The sequence below is a fragment of the Lonchura striata genome, chromosome 20 (genome assembly GCF_046129695.1).
Source record: "Lonchura striata isolate bLonStr1 chromosome 20, bLonStr1.mat, whole genome shotgun sequence".
Taxonomy (NCBI): domain Eukaryota; kingdom Metazoa; phylum Chordata; class Aves; order Passeriformes; family Estrildidae; genus Lonchura; species Lonchura striata.
In genome coordinates, this window is record NC_134622.1 from 11221715 (window position 1) to 11238237 (window position 16523).

The following is a 16523-nucleotide window of genomic DNA, read 5'->3' on the forward strand; positions in this document are numbered from 1 at the left end:
GAATACTGAGGAGCTGAGCCAAGGCCTGCAGGCTTGTTGGACGTGGAGAGGAAGGTTTCTCATCTGGGTGACTCTTGGTTGGCTGGTGGGAATGGGAATAGAGGTCAGTGAATTGGGGCAGGAATGTGCGTGTTACAGTGGTATAAGCTTTTAAAATAAAGAAAAAAAGAGCTGTAAAAATACATGGAGCTTTATGTGTTTATTGGGCATGTTATTTATTTGTGAACATCACATCTAGAGCTGTGCCATTGGCTGAAGAAAAAGAATTAAAAATGAAATTAAAAATGTATCCAAATAAATGTCATGTGTAGTATTGTAATTTATTGTAGCTGTCGTTCATATAGGTAGTTGAGAAGTGAACAAAAAGGTCTGAAGCATAGTCAGAAAATTTTGTGTAAATGAGGAAATAAATTTGATTTGGAAAGCAGTTTCAATTTTAAGCTTCCATGAAGGAAGACAAATTAAACATTTTTAAAGATATTAGCCATAACAGTATCCCTTTAATTTTCACTCCTTTCTTTTAAGTAAGATACTCTGAATCACTTTTTGTTCAAGGAGACAGATTTCTTGCAGTAATCAGTTTTGCTTTTAGCTCTGATTTGTAAAGAATAAGTGATAATGGCACACATGCTGGAGGGTGTGATTAGAACCAACGTTAAAAGGCTTTTTTAGGACATCATGGTTGGAAAAGGAGCTCTGGAGAGGTCTGCATTTAGCAGGAGGGAGTGAAGCACACCTTTGAAGTCACTTAACCCTTTCCCATAAAATACCTGTAAGTGGAAAGGAAATTTGGGTGTTTTCTTCAGGCTCATGTGAAAGTTCTACATGAAAGCTGTTAGCTTGTGTTCAGTCAGTTCTTTCCCTGAACAGATCCCATACCACTAAAAAGACCAGCTCCTGAGGATATGTGTTAGAAAGACTTGGCTATTTGGAGTAATTTACAGGTTTTCTTCAAGTGCCTTTGGGTATTTTTTGATTACTTTACAGTATTCCATGGAGAATGTTGAGAAAGCTTAATGAAATGCTGAGAATGCACGTTGGTAGTCACTTAATTAAATTGTCTTTTTGTGTAATCTTCTTAAGTAACTTATTTTCTGTTCAGTGCCTTTCCAACAAACACAAATGGTTGTTCACATGCAGATTCCTGCATGCAAAACCTACTTTACTTGCCAAAATATTAAGAAAATATTTAGCAGGAGGAGTATATTTTCTTAGGTCCCAGATTTCTAAAAGTGCAAGAAGTTTTTACTTTTGTCTGTGAACACCTTCACCCAGCTTTTGTCAATCCCTATCAGCCTGCCCGAGGCTTCTTGTCAGGTGGTGAGTTGTGTCAGTGAGCTCAGACTGACACAACTTAGACTCCTGCAGCTGATCCCCAGGGATGGGTGAAAAGGGAACTGTGTGACTCGGCTTCTCTGCCTCAAAGTTAAATCCAAGTGAAATCGAAGTTTTGCTCAGTAGTATCTCCTTAGCTATCTTTTTGCAGTTTGCTTTCATATCATATCTCTCAAAAGATTTTCTTTTTTTTTTTACCCACTGTAAATATTTCATTCTAGGATCTTTGAAGTATTGCCAGCTGGAGGCTGCTACAGAGCAATAGTGACCTGAAAATCAACAGCACATCCAGTGCTTAAATAGCTGAAAAAATAACAGCTGTTCTTTTTGATAATGTCTTTTAACAATGAAACCTTATTTTTCCATGCTTGTGTGCTAAAAATTGTGCTGTCGCTAACAACTCTGCCTCAGTGTTTCAGACTCTTCTGTGGTGCAGCTACTGGGACTTTTTGTAGGCAATAATTTACTGCAAGTTTTGGAATATTTTTTGAGTCCCCAAACTGCTGACGTGAATAGGTGGTCACACGTGTCAGTGTTTGAGTCTGCTAAGTTCCTCGGGGTGAGCAGGTATTTAACGTAGCTGACAGGTGGGATAACAGGGAGTGATGTGATTTAACAAGGAATGATGTGATTTATTTATCTCTGAGCTGTGTCTCTGGCCCGTGGTAGGTGCAGGATCCTCCTGTGGTCAGTGCCGTTCCTCACTCTGGAGTCATCCTGGGATTCTGTGTGCTTCCCTGACTTGTGCTCTTCCTTCAGCCTCCCTGCTGCTGTGGCTCTCAGGGCTCCTGGTTTCCAGTTTTATTGCTCCTTCGTGGGGACAGGCCTCGTGCTGTAAGCTCAGAGCAGCCTTCCAGAGAGCTCTGGTCATGGCAGTAAAGTGAAGAGGACTGAGCACTGATCTGCTGTAATATTTTTCTCCTTTGCCTAACGAATCTGTGGGTGGCTTTTCCTTTAAAAATTATAGCTTAAATGACTATGAATATCTCCTTTAAACGAGATTGTATCAGTTTTGCATCTTTCAGACAATGTATTTACAGCCAGAGGGTAAAACCCATTATAATGCCATGCTAATTGCATGAGTGTGTGTGCTAAAACTCTTGTGAGAAATCCAACCAATACAAAACCTGGCTCCTGACAGTCCTTCTCCCACCACTGCTGGAGGGAAGCCCAGGTCACCACGCTGGCAGGACAGGGTGCACAGTGGGCTGTGACACTCAGCATGGGAGAAAAGACTCATATGAGATTAGTTAATTTGGCTCCTCAGACCAGGAGTCCGGTTATCTGTGGGGAGGCTCTGCTGGTTCTCTGCATTCACTGCTGGGGTGAGGCACCTCTAGAGAAACAGTTCAGTGTTACCCAAGAGCCCTCAAAAAGAGATTAATCCCACCTCTCCCTGTCCTTATTCACTTGGCAGAGGCAGTGTGACTGACTGAGATCCTCTCTGACACATGCCCAGGCTGCCCTTGTTCCTGAACAAGTGTCTGTCTGTCCTGCCTGTCTGGGGCTGTGTCCTGCTCCGTGTCACCGTGCCAGCACAGCTGTCCCGGGCCAGCCCGAGCTGCAGCAGCCCCTGCCCGGGCCAGCAGCGCCTCGCTCGCAGCTTTGGGCTGCAGAACTGACTTTAGGCTACTGAGTTAGACAGAACCATTTAGCATCTGAGTAAATGAACTTCCATTAGGAGCTGTGACAGAGCTTTAGAACACGTTTTGTGCGCGCTGGCGAACGCCGGCGGGTCAGGAGCGGTGTGGGGCATGCTGCAGTCTGCGATGGGAGAGCACACTGCTGTCAGCACGCAAGGTCACTGCAGAGCCTGGAACATCACCTTTGTCCTGTCTCCCTGCTGTTTGGATCTTTATCATGGGAAATTGCTAAAGCAGCTGCCTTGCGTAAAAACTCAGCCTGCGTGGATGCATTTCCTTCTTTTCCTTCAGTAAGATATCTGTTGTTAAATCCACATACATATATGTGGATATATATATATAGGTTTTTTTTTTTAAGGATTTCACACTTACGTCCTTATTTTCCTCACCTCTCCCCTCTGTTACCCAACAGTCCATTAAATGTCGTGGATCAGTTTTTGTCACATTTTGGTAGGGCTCAGTGCCTGGCAATGACTTTACACAGAACCTGGTCTCATGGCTTGTGCCCATGTGCAAATTTTATGTACTCAATCAAGCATTTCCCAGATAAGAGATTTGATAAGTGCACAGCCTCTCCCTGCCCTTCCACTTCAGTCCTGGGAATCTTGTGGGTTTGCAAGCTTTTCTAAGGGATTTTTAATATCATCCCATGCTCAAGGATATTTTGAAATATGCCAAGATGTGATTGATTGCAATACCATGTGCTGAAAAAGTGGCATATTGGGATCACATGCTCCTGAGTATGAGCTGTGCTGTTTGTTTTAAAATGGTACATCAAACATGCCTGGGTGAGCAGCTGAAATGCTTGTGGGACCAGGTCACTTACATATTTCAGAGTAAGGCTTGCTAGAAAAGCCTGTGTGATTAAGAGTCAAGCAACTGAGGAAAAAAGTTCACTGACTAATAAGAAAAACTTGCAGAGTAATCCTATTAAATCCCCTCCCTTCTGGTAAGTCCTGATGTAAATTTATAGATATTCTCTATAAATGTGAAGGGAGGTTTGTTTCTCTGTTAGAACAAACTCCACCAACAGTTTCCCACACCACCCCAAGAGCATTCTTTCATTATCTTGCTCCTGTGTAACAATTGCACAGAGCAGTCACAAACTTGTTTTTCCTACCAGTTGAAACTACAGAACAATGTGTATGCCTTGACCTGGATTCAGGGAGAGAAAAAGTCACTGTTGGCATAGACTCCACCTTGAAAATTTGCCATCAGCATGGCAGAAGTTTGCTAAAGGCTTATAATGCGTAATTGAAACGGCTGAATGCCTGCAAGGATTCTTTGAGATAAGGATTGTCTTTGAAAACATTTTAACTAGAGGTCTGGACTGTGTCATTAATCTCTTCTGTAGTCCTATTACTTTTTAAAATTATATTATTTCGGGTGTGATTAGCTTGCAAAGTAAATAGAAGGTGCGGGTTTTGTAAAGTATATTTTTTCTTTATGTGTTTTATGTCAGAGTATTTTAAAAGCTTTTTACGTAGTTCTTAAATATAGCAAGCCATACATATATTATGTATAATCAGCAGAACCAAAGGGTTTCTGATGGCAGGAGAGTGGCCCTGCTGCACAGGGCACCCACTGCAGTTCGGGGGATGCATCCCATTCCTGTGCTGGCCCCAGGGCTGGTGTCCTGCTGTCCCTCACCTGCTCTGGTTGTGATTTGCTCCCCAGAACGTCCTGCCCTGTGCCCCAGCTGTGTGCTGGCCCAGCTCCTGCTCTGTCTCTCCAGGGATGGGGGTTTGGGATGGCTCCATTTTCAGTGTTGAGTGCTGGATCCCCCAGCTCAGGGTTGCTGCTGCAGTGTCACTCCTAAAGGCATGGTTAGAGCTGAACTATCTGCCTTGACACAAGATTTAATAACTTATTTTTTGCCCCATACCTATATATACATTTTTGCTAAGTTATTTTTGGTTTGAATGTTGGTCTGTGATCTCTTTATCCCCAGCTGCAGTTGGTGCTTGGTAAGTGGACCCTTTGAGGCTTCAGTAGTGCCTTGTGATGGATGGCTCCTGCCTGCTGGGCCCTTTGCTGCGGGATTCACCCGTGCTGGAATGTCCTCACAAAGCAGGGCACGGAATTCAAATGTGTTCTTCTGAGAGCAGCAGTAAGGAAAGCTGCCTTTCTAGCTGTTCTCTCAATTAGCTCCTAGGAGATTTTCCTGCTTTTCTAGTTTCTCCTGGGGATATGTGACCTGATAGCATGTTGCTATAAATAATTATTTTACTAGTATCAAAGTAGGTAGTGTACACAAACAAACACAAAGAACATTTTCAGCATCTTTTTTTGGATGCTGTAAATACCAGGTTTTCAGACAGCCTGTTTCCTTTCTTCCTTTCTTCCTTTCTTGTTTCTGTTCTTCGGAATGCAGGCCTGACAGTTCTGATCTTCAGAACTTGGATTTTTAATTTTGTGCTGCCCCTTGAAGTGAAATTGCTGGTGAGTAGTAGAGAGCTCCCAACCCCTGTCAGGGAGGTGAGGGGCAGGCTGGCATTGCTGCTGCTGTGGGGGAAAGAGCAGTGGAATTGCTTTCCAGATGGATACTGCAGGGGATCATCGCCTGTTTGTAACAGTGGGGTGTTTAAAAGAAAAAAGAAACTGGTCTTAAATGTGAATGCCACAGCAGCCCCACTGAACTCCTTCCTCTGTGAGAGACTAGGACAAGACTGTTCACCCAAACCCATTCTTATGGTATGGAAGCATTTGGAAGAGCAGAGCAGCCAGGCCTGCCCTGGCGCAACAGAGGTGAACTTTAACAGCTCTGCACGTGTTCAGCTCTTTCTGGTTTTTAAAAGGGGCCCCACAGCTAGTCAAAGTCAGCATCAGTAGATCTGTGGTAGCTATCAAATAAGTCATAGTTTTGTTCTTTAATTAATGACAGCCTCTTTATCAAGCCTTTCCCTCTGCCCAGCATCTTGGTCCGTGGGAGGCGGCTGAGAACTCACAGGACCCCGATGGTACTGGGAGGTACAAAGTGCCAGCAGCTTCCTCCAGCGAGGCTCAGCAGCAGCAGAATCCCAGAAATCAGGGAATCTGGGCTCAAAACATTTGACTCTGCCTTCAGTCAGCAAGAAAAAATGGGCATCTGTTAATATTTATAGGGGTAGTGGTTGAAGGATTTTCAGGTGCTCAGCAACTGTTTGCCTATACATAGAATCTCTCCTAAGATAATGTTTATTTGAAAATGTTTTCCTTTTAAAATTTTTAATAAATTAATTAGGAAGGGAGTTAGACAAAGTTCAGGCTCAATATCAATAGGAAAAAAAGTTATGCAGATTGTATTACTGTTCATGTGTAATTAACATTGATATGAGAACTTCAATTAAGGCAACTGGAAACTGCTTCATGGCTCTCCTCAGAACCATCATGGACTTACTCAGCGTCCCAAAATTTAGTTTCCATCTGAACTGATTGTGGTGAAAGCTGACTGTTGATTTCTGTGTCTTATGCAGCCACTGTTTTGTAGAAGAACAGCTGCAGAAAACAAGTGGATCCATAGTCATCAGAAATCTGGTTTTGATACCTTTTTGCAGTGACCTCCACTTCAAATGTTCTAGTTCCATATTTTAAGATTTCCTGCTATTTGGGCAATGGGAGACGAGTACTTCTGGTCTGATAAAATAATTTATCAAGTTTCAGACTTTGCCGGGAAATGTTTTGGATTACTCTTCTAAAACTGAATTCTCTTATTCTAGTTTAATATTTTATTAGAAGTTGGGAATGACCATTTTAATCTAGAATTCAATTAAAAGGACACCTTTTGAGGTCATCTGGCAATTCTGTGTGGAAGTATGACACTATCTGAGGACTATACATTAGTGTAGGTTATAGTTTTATTAACTTGATTTTTAGCCTAATAAAATGGAAATGTTAGCTGTTTTTACATTTAATTTTCTTAGATAGGGACTATGTAAGTAGATGTTTTACAGTAAAAATCAGGTATTTGTTTAAAATATGCATTCAAACACCCTGTATGAAACATTTAAATTTCTGTGGAGTTTGCTTTGACAAGGAGCTGGTTGTGGAGCTGGACATTGAGCAGGGACATCCCCACTGGGAATGGTGGGAGCTGCTTTGGAGGACTTGTTATCCCTGTTTCATCAGCTCCTGGGCATGGATGAGCCTGTGCTGGGCAGTTCATGAAATTGTAATTCTCAAAACCACCTAGAATTTGCCAGCTGAATCTGATATGCTGAGTAATTGCTTGTTACCGTGCACAGGATGGGATGTTCTCTGAGTAACCAGAGTGGTGCCTTGCTGGCGTGGCAGCAATTGGGAAGCTGATTGCTGTAGGTACAGGCTGCATTTGCAAGCAGGAGATGAGAGAGCTGTAAGGGCGCCCTGCTGCGTGCCCGTGTTGTTCAGCCTCTGCCTCTGCTGCATCCTGAGCCCCAGGTGTGCCTGATGGTGAGGAAGAACACCTTGTTTTGCAGGTGCCCCCAGGCGCCCCGTGCCCTCTGTGGAGCTGTGTGAGCCGGAGCTCTGCAGTTCTCCTGCCCTTTCTCATCACTTCAGGCAAGAGGCAAAAGTCCTGGAGAAAATAGGAAATATGTCATGGATTAAAAGACCTTTTCAGATTGTTTTTAGCTGTGTTTCTCACCATAGAAATAGTGTGATATCACCTTTCCCAAGTCCCCCCTTGTCCCTTGTTTAAAACACAGAGGTGCAGGGCTGTTAACAGGTGTCTGCCTGAGGTGTTGGGAATGACTTTGGACTGGTTGAATGGGTTTGAAATCAGATGTGGTACTTGGGAGTGAGGCAGATACCTGAACACTCCTGTCTAATTTTTTATTTAGATATTTAAAACATGGACCTGAGGCATAAGAAGCTGCCTTTCATGTCTGCTGTTGAGGAGTCACATGAGAGAGATGAGCCAGCATTTTTTTAAGGACAAATGTAGTTACCAGGGTGCATAGCTGGATGTGGATTCTTCTGTGGGTTCAACACTGCACTGAAATTGAAGTTGTTTTGGTCAACCCAGTAGAAATATGCATATACTCTATTCTGTAGTGATGTTTGAAAAACTCACCTTAAAAACTGGGATTGGGAATTGAGGCACCATAATCTCCTTGCTCTAGTTTTATGGTTCTCATTATAAAATTCTATTTTCAGAATCCAATTATTTTAAATTAAAATACTTGCCATGTGCGAAGCACCTTATAATTCCTGACCAACTATACTTGCATTCCATAAGTTGTGTGGGAGAAAGAGCAATATCACGCCTGTTTTACATTTGTGGAAACGTGGATACCATGTGCTGTTGCTTCTCCAGATGTGAAGTGATTTGGTGATAGACCAATAAATAGTCTTACACTTGCCAGTGTTCTGTCAGAATGGGATTATTGGATCTTTTACCCTCTTTGGAGAGGAAGAAGTGAGCAATAGAGCTGATAAAATCCGATCTGGGTAACTGAGAGAGCGTTTTAGTGAGGTATTTTTGGGAGGTGAAGGAAGTGTTTATCCTGACATCCACTGCAGGCGTTGATGTCACGATGAGCTCAGTGTGTGGCACTGCTGGGCTGGGTGTGTGCTCCAGCCACAGAATTGTCACATCTCTGTGGCACTGGCTCTGCAGGACACTGCTCAGTGCCCTCACATTACTGCTTTTTTTCCCTAGAAATGGCTTCACTTTGTTTTGACTCACTGAGCTGAGAAAGATAAGAAACTTTAAAATACTATTTTCTTCTTTAGAAGAACTTTCTAATGGGAATATGTGATGTTCTTTATCTTTTATTCTGTAGGTCAGTAACAGATCCACGAGATGGAAAGAGAGTTGCACTCAAAAAGATGCCCAACGTCTTCCAGAATTTGGTCTCTTGTAAAAGGGTCTTCCGGGAGTTGAAGATGTTGTGTTTTTTTAAGCATGACAATGTAAGTAAATTCAAAGTAATCTTGAAATCTTTGAGGAAACCTAATTGTAAAATGGAGGTCTCTGTAACAGAAGTATGTTTTGTTACAGAATATCTAAAATGCTTTAAAAGCTCTCTGATTTTACAGTGATCAGATTTTCTGGAAACTTAGATATTACTGTTACAAACACTATAAAAATGAAACTGTTAAGAGTCTAAGAATACTCATAATTTCCCCTCCAAAGTGTTTGCAAACAGACAATCAGTACACTTCTGCCCAGCCTTATTTCAGGCGGTAGGTAAATGTCAGGCTGCACAGGGCTGTGCCTGCTGCACACTGTTCCTCTTGAGCTGTTCTGTACTCCTTGGTGCTGTCCCCTTTGTTGGTCCTCTCCCAAACTGATTTAGGTAAAATCAGTCAGCTTAAGTTAAAGTGTTTGAACACTATTTGGGTTGTTTGTTTATCTGAACATCTGAAGTTTGCATCTCAAGTTTGGGTGCTTCACCCAAATGTCATGAACCTTCCTAGGATAGTATCCAAATGACCACAACAAGGAGTATCTTTTTCTGTGAGAGGATGGGAATTCTCTGCTGCTGCTGCTTTCCTACATTTTTGCTTTTTTCTACCTTTTTACCTTTTGCTTTTTCTACCACTAAGCTGCTTATGTAGAATGGGAACAACTTTGGGATTTGCAATTCCCATGTGGAAGCAGTGAATCACAAAACTCTGAAAGACTAAAGACAGAACAAAGTGTAGTATCTTCTGCTTTTACATTTCTTTGTTGGAATTACTTCTTTCAAAGATTTTATGTTCATATGTATCGTAAAGAAAGCACTTTTTATTGGATAGATAAATTTGTGCTTTCAAACTACTACTCAAACAGCTGGAAAAAATTTCTTGAGCTAAAAAAGAGAGAGACATTGAAATGTACAGAATATCTGACATGGTGGGTTATTAAATTTACATACCTGGTGAGACAGAACATTGGTCTGTCTGTGGGGTAGAATAAAATGAAGCCATGTGAGAAATGTGCAGTCTGTCTTTTTGAAAGGAAATTTGTTCTGGAATTGGCCTTGACCTTGTGTGGTGTTTCCTAGGTACTCTCTGCCCTCGACATCCTCCAACCTCCACACATCGACTATTTTGAAGAAATGTATCCTAAATATAAAAATAGAACATTTTAATTGAGGTAGGTATGATTTTCATTAGCTTAGAAGCTGCCAGCATTTGGTGTAATCTATGAAATGGAGCCACAGAAGCCTCGAGCCTGCCTGTGGACAGTTTTATTTCCAGAATGAGCCTGTAGCATCCCAAACTCTGAGGGGGTGTTGGGGGTGGGATGGTGCAGGACTGAGCTGAGCCTTTGGTTCCACATGTGTGCAGGGAGTGTGGGACTGACCAGCAGGTCCTGCTGCTGCTCACGGGGATTCCCCCAGAATACTTTTTTGAAAACTATATCCAGTAATTAATCTCCTCTCAGTTACTAGTACTTTAAAAGACTTTGTGGTGGTTTCGGAGAGTTCTGCCTTCACAGGCTCAGAAACGCTGAGTTACCAGAGAGGTTTCTGAGGACTGGCAGGGCTGTGGCTGTCCTTGCTCAGCTCTGTCCTGGTGCAGAGCACCTTGCCCAGAGCTGTGTCCCACATAAGTTCTGTGTCACCGCTGCAGCAAGGTTCAGCTGCCAGGGGGAGCTGTATTCTAGCAGAGTTTGAGGGGAAAACTTCACACGAGTGTCATGTTTTGGTGTGGTTTTTCCCTTTTCTAACTTGGCTTGGGCTGTTTCCTAGTAGTGAAGTAGGGAGTTTCTGCTTTCTGAAATACTGAGAAGTGAATCTCTGGGCTGGGAGGGCTCTGACTCGTGGGAAGAGAAGTTCTTTGCCACTCTGTGGTTAGGCTTGGGCAGGTTGGGTTTTGTTGCTGGTGGGTCTAAGCTCCTTTTTTGTATGACCCACTTTACAGTTAATGGGTAGGAAATTGTCATTATTTTAGGCAACCTGAACTTTTGAAGTATGGTTTGATCTATTTATATAATACCTTGGATTGATTGGTGGGGAAAATAGGTATAATCAACGTGGTGATTTTAACCAAAGTACAGCACAGCTTGCTTGGTGGACAAACACATTATTTAGTTGAAAATATTGCTGTACTGGGGCTTTTTCATATGAGTTTAGGCAAAGCTTTAAAATTCTACTTTGATATTTCTTTCACGTGAAGAGCATATAAGTAGTCTTCAAAAACTGGATTTTGGTTATGTGCACTAGTTCAATGCCCTCATTTAGAACAAGTCATACGAGTTATAAATCAGATCTAGGTTAAGGATTACTTCTTCCGTGTAATTGTACAATCAAGAATATTTAAATGGGATAAGTTTATTTTTATGAGCTTAGCTACTGTCAAGTTTTGAATATAAAACCAAAATGTTAGTTTCCTTCATGGCTAACCGACTTTAAGTCATTCTGAATTGTGTTCTATAGGGCTGTCTTTTTTTATATATTTGTTAATTTCTTACTTCAATATTGGCAACAAAAGACTATTGCTCTGTGTAGTCTTCTTTGTCCTTTATTTTGAAATAATTACAATAAGTGCACTTAGGCCCCTAAATTCCTTAAAAGAATGAGTTAGTAAATGTTTTGATTTATATACCCATTTTTAATTGCATGTGTTTCTGCTTACTGTAGTGCAAGGAGAACTTACTTAGGTTGAAGAAGATCAGGTAAAGATGCTCCATATTTGGGAGGTGTAGATGTCAAAACTTCTTTTGCTTGTTGGTCCACTAGTAGAGTTCCCAAAGATATCATAGAGTTGTTCCATTTTACAGTAGGACATATTGAACAGTGATAAAAGTGTAAAGGGCTGGAGTTGGTATTGAATTATTCCCTTTGTTCTTTCCAAAGAGATGTAGTGACCTTTTTGGGAAAGAAATATAATAAAAGAATGACTAAAATTATATGAATGATGTGTTGCAAATGAGCTGGTAGAGTTCATTTCAATTATTCAGTGTTTCGTAGGTACCAGCAGGAATTGCAGAGTGTATTTTTTAAAGAGAACTAATTATAAAACCACCTTAACGTTTTAATGATAAATTAAAAGATTTCTAAGGAAACCAGTGATGAATAAAGGAATTTTAATCTAGTGGGATTTTTGTTTTAGGATGAAAATTCCTGGCAAACACTCAGATTAAAATATAATTTGAACTAATAATGAGGTTTTCTGTTGAAAATCTTTGTGGCCATCTTGAATCTTATAGGTATTGATGTTTTTGCCAGTATCACCTAGTGCAAAAAGTAATGATTGATGGCTTCTTTTTCCAGTTACAAAGTCTTCCACAGTTGATTTTAATACTGAATTCAACAACTGCAGATCCACGGATGTTCTCCTTTAAGAACCATCCAAAGTTACTTTAGTAACTTTCTGAAAGCTTTGCCCATTAAAGTGGATATCAGAAGGTGCTGAAAAGTCACCGCTTTTCAGGGGTGGTGTCTGGAAAAGACTTGAGTAGCAGCCAAAGCACCGGTGCGCAGTAAATTCACAGGGCGGTGACAGAAGTGTGCTCTGGGGGATGCTGGGGGGATCCCTCTGTCTGAGGGTGGAGAGGAGCAGGTCAGAGGGGCTGCTCAGGCACGGAGGGTCGCTGCCAGCCCTGCTGTGCCAGCAGCACGCGCTCGCCCTGGGACAGGGCTTTCCTCCTCTTCCATCACTGTGGCCACTTCCTCTGGGCCAGCACCCAGACCAGCTGGGCAGGGCCTGCCAGGGTTACTCCTGAGCCACGGCGTTGGGGTTTGAGGGCTGCAGAGACCAAGTAAAGCACACTCCAAGCCATGGTGAGAGTGCCACATCACCAAGGGCCCTTCATCCCTGTCTAACGTTTATCTGCGGCTTTATAAAATTTACCAACTCAGCAGGTCCCAGCCAGCAGAGCAAGTCAAGCTCTTTTGTGCCGTGCATTTGCTTTGATAATTACTCTGAAGCAAATTGGTACATTTGTAGATCTAATTTTATACAGCTACTTAACTAATTACTGCTGTCAGGAGCAATTTCTCTGCGGTAGCAGCGCTGGGTAGCGGCGTGTTCGGCGCCGGCGGCCGCCCCTCGGCCAGCGCCCGGCGGTGGCATGCAAAAAGCAAACTGCAGGTACCTGCAGTGTGAGGAGGGGACCCAAATCCCCGGCTCCGGGGCCTCGCTGTGCTCGGCGTCCCCAGCAGTGGCTGCTGCAGGCAGGGTCCCAGCAGGAGGGGTCGCAGCGGAACCTGCTGCCAGCCCCGCTCAATTATGCAGAGACAATAATCAGATGGCTGCTGCTGGGGTTAATGGCACCTCTGAGCCCTGTCAAGGGCTTGATTTAATGCGCCCCAGACCTGCAGTGGTGCAGGTGCCATTTCAGGCCCTCATTTAATTTAAGCTGCTTTAGTTGGCATGGCAACTAGTTGAGACATCTGGGAGACATTATGCTCGGGATTGAGATTTAGGAGGATTTGTGGCGTAGCAAAACAAAAATCTTATCGTAATAAAGTGCAGAGTAATGCTTTTGGGTTTTTAAAAATATTTTGCATTAAATTGAATGTTAGGATTTGTTGCAGGTATTTGTTGCAAATTTTAAAAGTCTGGTATAAATATTTAAAAGGCTCTTTGCTAAAGGAAAAGAAAAATTAGAGGACTGCAAATTATGGTGCTGCAGAGTTGGGTTTTTTCTTTATGAATTCTTTATTAATGTAATTTTAATATTTTTTTTCCTCAAAAAAGTTGGGAGATATTTAATATATAAAATGAGTTTTTGTGTGATGTTCTGTTGGCAGATGAACCCTTGGGCCAACGGGGATTTGGCTGGAGAGGGTTTTTACAGCAACAGATGAAAGCAGAGCATTGACTGGGTAGAGATGAAAGAAAACGAGCATTCAATACCTGGCTGTATCAGTTAACATGGGCCAAATGTGTTTTACCTCCTTCAGCCACAAATGTGATAATAGCAGAGACTTCTGTTTCAAATGTGACTGCTAAACTAAGCTTTTAAAGCAGTACTGCTTTTAATTAATGCCTGTAGTGCCCCCAGTATTTATTGCAATGATTTCTCTGTGTGTTATTGTGGTCCCACAGCCGGGACAGTGTCGGGATTTTCTCTGTCCTGTGTGCAGCTTTCAGCCTATTTCCCTGCTTTTGGAACCCCCTGAGCACTCACAGGCCCCTCTGGAAGCCACCTCCCCTCAGTCTCACTTGTAGTTTGCTTTTCAGTAACTTTGTACAGCTACCTTAATGCAAACTCTCATGGGCTAATCTGTTTTCTTTCACAAGCCGTTTTTTATTTTCATTCCTGTAAGGATTTGACCTCTGAAGCAGATTTCTTCTCTTTAAGTCAATAGTTCTGACCTGTAAGAGCTCAAGTAAGTAGGAGTTAGTGAATGTTTCAAGAGATTCTGTGCCTGTTCTGCTTTTCCTTAACCACTGAACTGCAGATATGTTGTCACTGAGTTGATGCAGAGTGACCTCCATAAGATTATCGTCTCTCCTCAGCCACTCAGCTCGGATCACGTCAAAGTTTTTCTTTACCAGATTTTAAGAGGTAATTTTTCTTCCTCTAAATTTAATGAAACATTTTTTTTCTTTTTCTTAATGTTTATTCTCAAGACATTCTCATCTTGAATAAGCTTCCTGTAGGAAGCTCTTTTCATTTCATATTTGAATACCAAGCATGAATTATTATAGCTACAAGAGCATGGCACCCCTGCTGTCTTAAAGCATTGTCAGGGAAAGAAAAGTCATGCTTTTAGAATCAAGGAACAAAAAGGACACCTAGACTGAACCAGATAGGTAAATATGTGTAATTGTATCCCCTTAAGGCTCTGTTACTGAAAAACAGAGCAGTAAGAGTATCTAAAAATTCCATTGTGGGGATTAGCAGAGTATCCATGCCATAATCAGAGAGATGATGTTTTGCTTTTGATTTGTTGTTTGCTGGATTTTTGGGGGGAGGGGGATTTTTATAGAAAGACTGCTGAATTTCTTTTTCTGTGCATTTTATATACTCAAAAAAATTTCCCTGTAATTAAGTGACTGAGTGTGCACTTGTGGCTGGGAGTTACTCATACAAAAACTGAGGCACAGGCAAAGCCTTTGCTGATCAGGAGTTGCCAGACCTTCTGGGAAAATGTTGTCAGCCTTAAACTTCTTTTAAAAGAAAAAAAAAAAATTCTTTAATATTTCAGGTCTGAAATATCTACATTCTGCTGGCATTTTACATCGAGACATTAAACCAGGGAACCTACTTGTGAACAGCAACTGTGTCCTTAAGGTGCTGCTTACATTTATTGAAGATGTTTGTGTCTGTATGTTGTTAATTTTTAAACAAAAAAAACATTCAATGTGAACACTTCCCTTGAAAGTCCATGTTAATGAAAAAAAATCCTACAGACTTTTTAAAAAGTAGAAATGAAGCAAACATCTGTCTTTGCCCTTTTCTCCCTGCTGCTCCCCACATCCCTGAAAGCAAGAGAGAGACAGTTCCTGAGTGTGACTTGGGTGGGCTGTCTGTGCCTGGGAGGGTTCTCAGTGTCCCTGTGCTCCTCAGGAGAAGTGACACCAAATGCCCAAGGCACTTCCATTAACCTTGGGTATATGGAATTTTGGAGGACTGAGGTGTGTTGTACAGCTGTGCCAAACACAAAAATTCAGTGTTCTTTACAGGGTTTTGCTAAGAATTCTATTTGGCAAAGTTTGGTCTCTTTTCTTAACCCTTCTAGTGCAAGACATTTTTATCAATTCTTCAAGCTCAAGTAGAGCTGAATCTTTAATATTTTGAGACATGACATGAGCAAATGAAGTTTGTTTGAGTTGAAATACTCTGTACCCAGAGGTTGGGTTTTTTGTAGTGCAAAGCTTTTTAATCTTTCAGATTATAAATATTGTAATGCCAATTCAAAATGTACTGTGATTTCAAATCAAATTGTAGGAAGTTTAAGTGACTGTAGAACAAAGCAACCTAATTTCCTCCTGTCCCCTCTCCCCTGGCTTATGTAGCTACAGCAGATTATCTGATGTATTTAAATGCTGGTTGGGGATCCCCTGCTTCCCTCCCAGAAGGTTGCCTATTTGAAATGCAGAAGGTGTTTTGGTTATTTTAATTTTTTTATTTGCCTTCTCAATTTAGATTTGTGATTTTGGATTGGCCAGGGTGGAAGAGTTAGACGAATCCCGGCACATGACTCAGGAAGTTGTCACTCAGTATTACCGTGCTCCGGAGATCCTGATGGGCAGCCGGCACTACAGCAATGCCATCGACATCTGGTCTGTTGGCTGCATCTTTGCAGAGTTGCTTGGCAGAAGGATCTTGTTCCAGGCACAGAGTCCCATCCAGCAGGTATCCACCCTCACCTCTCCCTGCCAGCGAGCTGCTGCCCCTGCTCCTGGGGGCATCGTGCACCTCGGGGGAGACAGGCAGGGCTGGAGTGTGTCCAGGGAGGGCAGCGGAGCTGGGAAGGGGCTGGAGAATCCCCGAGGGAGCTGGGAAGGGGCTGGAGAGTTCCTGAGGGAGCTGGGAAGAGGCTGGAGAGTTCCTGAGGGAGCTGGGAAGGGGCTGGACAGTTCCTGAGGGAGCTGGGAAGGGGCTGGAGAGTTCCTGAGGGAGCTGGGAAGGGGCTGGACAGTTCCTGAGGGAGCTGGGAAGGGGCTGGAGAGTTCCTGAGGGAGCTGGGAAGGGGCTGG

General features: G+C 42.4%; 1 protein-coding gene across 6 annotated transcripts in view; it reads left to right on the forward strand.

Moving 5' to 3' along the window:
- Positions 1-16523, forward strand: part of NLK (nemo like kinase) — a 38503-nt gene that overhangs the window by 14414 nt on the left and 7566 nt on the right. For all 6 annotated transcript variants that reach the window (XM_021533051.3, XM_021533050.2, XM_031506424.2 and 3 more), the window contains 5 exons: positions 8723-8852; positions 9929-9984; positions 14279-14385; positions 15029-15114; positions 15970-16179. In XM_021533051.3, the coding sequence (XP_021388726.1) occupies positions 8723-8852; positions 9929-9984; positions 14279-14385; positions 15029-15114; positions 15970-16179 (589 nt within the window). The remainder of the gene's footprint in view (positions 1-8722; positions 8853-9928; positions 9985-14278; positions 14386-15028; positions 15115-15969; positions 16180-16523) is intronic.